We start from the raw sequence: 5,907 nt of genomic DNA on the forward strand, positions 1-5,907 counted from the left end.
TAGTGATGCACCGGAAGCAGATTCTGTTAGCAACAAGGAAACACCATCGACAACAAGATCCAGATTGGAAATGTAGCGTCCATCAGCGGTAGCAAAAAAAAACGCCACAGCTTCTGTCGAATTCGTCGATCATCATTTTAGCTTTATAAAAATATTTAAAATTATTGTTTTTTCATTTTTTTCTTACCTACATATTTTTAAAAAACTTCTTTTGTGTATTTTACACAACATAGTCCAGAATTTAAAATTACTAAATCCCGCCACTAACGACTAGGAGAGGCATCTTCGGCCATGAGCGAGGGACGTCTGCAGCACCTGCTGCAGCCCATTCGGTAGGTTCTCCTACGCCTCGACGTCTTCTCTTTCCTCTTCTCACCCTTGTGTCTCTCCAGGGACCTGAGCAAGAACTGGAACATCGATTTGGCCTCGGAACTTGAGGAATACATGGACAAACTCGAGAATCTCAACATAGCGTTCGACCCCGAGGACGGCGCCAGCATCGCGAGCGGGGAAGGACCTGGCGTCATGAATTTCGCCGAGGCAGCGTTATTAATCCAGGGCACGAGCGTCATTTACAGTCGCAAAGTCGAGTATTTACATGCTTTAGTGTACCAAACACTAGCGCATTTGTCCAAACAGGACGATAGGCAACAGAATCAAGCTAATGGAGACACAGGCGAGGCACAGAACGACGAAGACGACGATGATGCAGACGTCAGTGTGTTTAACAACCCCTTGCCGCTCTATGACAAGTTGGAGGAAGCCAAGTCGACACATATCACTCTTAAGAGGTCGAAACAGGAGGACGAAGAGACGGAAAGTGATAGAAGAAGGAAGAGGAAAGAGGCCAAAGCATTAAACCGAAGCAAGAACAACATACAGGCATCTATAGCGCTCATGGGGTCGCTCGTACCCGACGAGAGAGACCATGGAGAGACGTTTAAGTTGCTGTCGTGCAACTTACACGCTAGTGGTGTGTTGCTGCTGGACGAAGCAAGTAAAAAGTACTTGAAACCCGCGCAACAGACTGCTGGAGCCCAGTCTCTTGCGTTTGGCGAGACGCCAGGAAGACATGGAGGCATGTGGGTCGCTGCGGATGGCGAGAATCCAGCCACAGCGTTGAATTTCGACGATATGGACGATGACGGACATGATAACGACTATGACGACCAGCCAGACTTTGAATATGACGCTGGAGAGCCCGCACAAGACGTTCAGATGGACGAAACAGTAGAAAATACACTGCAACAGGAGCCATCTACTGCGTCTCATCCTGCAACAAGCACGGCGACTGTGTTGCCTTTGACTGAGAAGGATCCTTGGACGCCTCTGGACGCGTATGACGCCAGTTCATCAGTCGCTCGACCATTCAAGAAAGGCCGATCGTACCCTCGTGTACCAGCTTATAAGAAGAAGAAGCGCGGCTCGGTCGCTCTTAGCAATAAGGAAGGCGCCGTGGGGATGGAGGACGAAGCCGAGCAGGATGGGCTGTCGGATCCTGCGTTCCAAGATCGCTTTTTTATGAACGCGAATGGACCGCAATGGGCGTCGTGGGTTTGGACGGAAACTTCAAGGGAAAACCCACTTGAGAAGACTTGCAAACGCAATTTTTGCAAAACTCCGTTGCTAGTGAAAACATGCGACATGTTGTGGCAACGGGAGGCGAAATGGCGAAGTATGATGCGGCGTTGTGAAGCGCGTGAGAAACAGAGTGCCCAGGCTATGTTGCTACGTGAACAAGCCATGGAGGAAGAGGAAGTAGACGGACAAGACCAAATGCAGGCTTTGACATTGTCAACAGCAACTGCCAGACTGGATATGGCGTTCCGAAACGATGGCGGCAATGACGACGATAGCAATGGAGAAGTCGACTATGACGACGGCTTTGAGGGCGGAGAGTGGGACCAGGGCAACGACGTGGATGACCTGATGGGTACATGCGAAGCTGCCAGTGTGGATAATTCGGGTGGTCCACTTACATACGAGGAAATCTGTCGACAGCACTTGGCGACTTTTATGTCGGGCACGGAGAAATATGTCCGTGAAACTGATCTGAGTAAAAAGGTCAGTGATTGGCAAGACAAACTGTCGCCACTGTTGAAGCAACAGGACACACGTCCTCCGTTTGATATTCACCTTTATGGTAGAGAAATCATTGGTCGATTGGAGGAGGAACAGAAGAATAGTAGTCTGGCTAGACACAGCAAGACTACGCAAAGAGACAAGAACAAACGCATACGATTGGCAACTGACGACGAGGAGAGCGAGACGGTGCCGTTTGAGACACTGGTGGATGGCAAGAGCCAATTCGAAGTGTGTCGACTCTTTCTGGCGTCGTTGCAACTGGCAAATAGTGGAAATGTGGCGCTTTTTCATGCTCGCACTGCGGCAGAGCACGGACAAGTGCCCTTTAAGATGGAGTTGCTCAGCACTGCCAACGCGTACGAAGCACTTCAAGCGTAACACAGTTCTCAAGTATACTTAAAGTTAGCACTTCTTGCAACTTTTTTTGTCTGAGTTGCAACTATGGCAATAATCTAATATTGTTTTTGCTGTTGCTTATTTGCCATAAATTATTCATGCTTTCTTAACTCAAGCTGTTAGCGGCGCGAAGACGCCTTCAGTCAGACTGAAATGGTCGCGAAGAATGGGTAGAGCGTCCTCCCATTCGTCCTCTTTGATCAACATGAAGTCCTACCAGAAACAAGAGTTCTTAGTAATTATTTGCAGGTATTCGGCAATCAAGAGATGTTACCGTCGCGTAGGTACTAAGATAAAACACCGTAGTTCCGGCATTTACTAGTACTCGGGTCTGACCCGCCACAATTCCTGTCTCTGCGAACCCTAGCTTCGAGTTGCCAATTTGCACAGGTCTCCAGAAGTCGGGTGATACAAGCACGCCCTGATCTCCCTGTTTCATCAGCGATCGAGCCTTCTCTAGAAAACATTCGTCGCTTGTTACCACCGAGATATCGTCTCCAGTCTCCGAGTAGCTCAGGAACCTCGTTTCTTCGTCCTCCTGCGACTTAAACAGCAACTTCACGAGCGAATACATGTGCCTCCTCACAAATGTTTTGTTGAGTTGCACAAGGTGCAACTTTACATCCGGAACACTCAGAGGGTGTTGATGCATCGTTGGCAGCTTTTTCACCTTTGTGATTTCCTCTGGAGGATCGACGCCTACGTCTTCTGACACTGTGAGCTCTTGCCCATCCTCCATTTCAATGCAACAGAAGCTTTGCAGACATGCAATTGCCGTTTCCAAGTCTTCCACTTTCACCAGCACTGCAACAATTTGTCAGCTTTTGCCACTTTGCCATTGTATAGTTTACAGACTCACCATAGTCGGATTGGTACGTCGAGATCTGGAAAACACTGACCCCATGCTTGGCCAGTTCTGTTGTGAGCTGTGTGAGCACCGCCAATTGGCTCAGGAAAGCTCCCGGACCGGCCGATGCCACTTGTAGTGCCTTCCATCGCAGTGGCTCAAATTCTAGTACTCCGTTTGCAAATTTATCCAGGAGCCGCTCTTCGAATACAATAGACACCTCGTGCTGCGTCTCCACATAGCTCAAGAAGCGGAGGTTATTGCCGGCGTTGGACGATGGCGTGTAGAAGAGGAGTTCTAGTAGGGATGGCACCAAGGTTAAGGAGTGTAGGTCGTTGTGTATTGAAGTTGCATCCCGAGTGATGGTCTTTTCCGTACTCGAGATTACCAGCGTCGTCGACAAACACACCAGCTGCACTTCCGCCGACGTCGCCGCCATTTGGATTTTCAATGAGCAAGGGAAAGGTTTTTTATATAGATCTTCAGTCGGATTAAGATGTTGGTCAAGAAGAATCTCTGCACTTATTTATCGCTATTCACCTTGATTTACACTGAGCTTATATTTCGTCTAAAACCATAAATTTGCTTGCAAACTATGAATAAGGGATTCGCTTACGTTTTTTAATCCGAAAATATCTAGCAATTAGTACCTTCACTCACCCTTATTTACTTCCGCAACATAAACAGCTGGCAAATATCTTGGACGGAAACCACTCGCAACACCGAAGGAAACCATGGACATGGTGCCGCGCCTACTGGACTACATCGGGAGCTACCCACGCCTCGAAGACGAGAAGGAGCTCAGATACCAGCTGAGCGGCTTCACCCACAAGGATCTGCGCGCAGCCTGCAGCCTGTTAAACCTCCCAATCTCCAGGAAGAACAACAAAAAAGGCGGCTATATCGCCACCCTCGTCGCATACTGGAAGGGCGATTCCGCCCCTCTCGCCTCTAACTCGGCGGCAAGTCCAGTCCAATCGTTTGCTCCAATGACGCAGCCCATGGCGAACTTGCCACACCACCCGATGCCCATGCACGAGGCCAGCGACGTCACTCAATACGTGCAACAGTTTCCACCCCAAGGGGACGAACAGGAGTTGCGCGACCAATTGAATGGCTGCAAGGCGGTCATCTTACGCTCCGCCTGTGTGCTACTGGAGTTGCGTCCGAACCGCAAAAACTTTGCCAAACCGAACTATATCACTCTTCTAGTTGATTACTGGAAGGACAGTGTGGCAATTTCTTCTGATGCCACTGCCACGCCCCGAGCGGTTCACTTCCACGAGCCGAATGTGACACCACGGAACGAAGTGGATGCAGGGAACCAGAAACGAACGAGAGACGAGGCGAAGACGGCCACGAAGAAGAAAGCCAAAGTGATGGAGCGCAGTGGCGACATCTTTGAAGAGAAAGTGGGGGCGATGGCGGCGTCGCTGGAGAAGGCCCAGGTGGTCAAGGAGTGGGCCTCAGCCATCGAGATCCTCTCGCGTGTGGACGGCAGCGCCGAGAGCATCGCGTCCATCCGAGCTCTCATTGACGGCGTGGTGGTGAGTGCGGCAACCGACCTGTAATTCAGGAAATGGTATTTTTTTCTTTTCGATTTAACGTTTAGGTAAATTTTTTGCGAATTGAGGTGCTTTTTATTTGAATTACCACATTTGCTTCTAATGCTACCGGTAGCTTTTTTTCGTAAGTACCTTGCCGTTGTCTAGATGTCTTCAGTATTCATTGCGCTCTCTAACGGTATTAAACAAATTCAAGCTATAAAAAATAAAAGTAACTCTGCTAGGCTGGTCGAGGAAAGCTGGACAGAAGCTCTTCTGTTGGTATGATGCTCCACCCAGGACCATTAGACGAGAATCTTCTCGAAAAGAATTCCATAGCTTTGAGCAATATTCATTATCCCGGTAGACACCCCGTCATCGAAGCATGGACAAAATAATTCGAGTGGTGCTACCTCAGTGGGGCCGGAGCAAATGTGGCGAATTGAAGTGACTGTCCTACTCACATTAGCGAAGTAAAGAAGATTTTGCATTTTTCCCCTTTACAACTCACGGAATCTTTTATTTTCCAGATCACCACATTGACAAACTCACTTTATTCGATGACCGACGGAAGTTGAAGTTTTTTTTTACCGGTGTAGTATCGCTTGCAAAGTTTCCAATAGCCACTTCAAATCATGCCCGGCAAGGCTCAGCCCAAGAAGAAGAGAAAGGTGTGGATGCGATGGATGGACGAGCGGACTCACGGCACATTCAATGTCATTGGCGTTAATCTAGTCACCTTACCTGACGACACCGAAGTCCTAGCAGACGTCGCAGATGCAGCACATACTCTGTAGGACGAGAACCGACCAGAGGGAAAGAACCTGTTCGCGGATGTGCTACATGTAGCGTTGCAGCTCTCGGTGCTCAAGGACGACGAGGTCTATTCTACAGGCAGATATCCCCTTGGCGTATTGGGGTGTATGGTGAACTCACGGAGAAGCCTCTGGTATGCTGATCGAATATTCCCGAGGAATTGCTGCATGAAGTGGGGTCCCTACCGACTTTATGAATCTTCGAACCGTATTGCACATT

At 48.9% G+C, this 5,907-nt stretch overlaps 3 protein-coding genes across 3 annotated transcripts; 2 read left to right on the forward strand and 1 right to left on the reverse strand.

The window, feature by feature from the left end:
• Window positions 1-291: 291 nt before the first annotated feature.
• Window positions 292-2,463, forward strand: PITG_04179 (condensin-2 complex subunit H2, putative; the record flags this gene model as incomplete). The annotated part of the gene is made up of 4 exons (XM_002905822.1): window positions 292-332; window positions 402-1,212; window positions 1,315-1,823; window positions 1,953-2,463. The coding sequence occupies 4 exons, from the start codon at window positions 292-294 to the stop codon at window positions 2,461-2,463; spliced, it is 1,872 nt and encodes a 623-aa protein (XP_002905868.1).
• A 129-nt stretch (window positions 2,464-2,592) lies between these two features.
• On the reverse strand, window positions 2,593-3,767 carry PITG_04180 (uncharacterized protein; the record flags this gene model as incomplete). The annotated part of the gene is made up of 5 exons (XM_002905823.1): window positions 2,593-2,694; window positions 2,756-3,142; window positions 3,197-3,285; window positions 3,341-3,625; window positions 3,707-3,767. 5 exons carry the CDS (start codon window positions 3,765-3,767, stop codon window positions 2,593-2,595), a joined length of 924 nt encoding a protein of 307 aa, XP_002905869.1.
• A 147-nt stretch (window positions 3,768-3,914) lies between these two features.
• Window positions 3,915-5,669, forward strand: PITG_04181 (uncharacterized protein; the record flags this gene model as incomplete). The annotated part of the gene is made up of 2 exons (XM_002905824.1): window positions 3,915-4,875; window positions 5,496-5,669. The coding sequence occupies 2 exons, from the start codon at window positions 4,063-4,065 to the stop codon at window positions 5,667-5,669; spliced, it is 987 nt and encodes a 328-aa protein (XP_002905870.1).
• Window positions 5,670-5,907: the final 238 nt, after the last annotated feature.

This window comes from Phytophthora infestans, genomic scaffold (genome assembly GCF_000142945.1).
Source record: "Phytophthora infestans T30-4 supercont1.5 genomic scaffold, whole genome shotgun sequence".
Taxonomy (NCBI): Eukaryota; Oomycota; class Peronosporomycetes; order Peronosporales; family Peronosporaceae; genus Phytophthora; species Phytophthora infestans.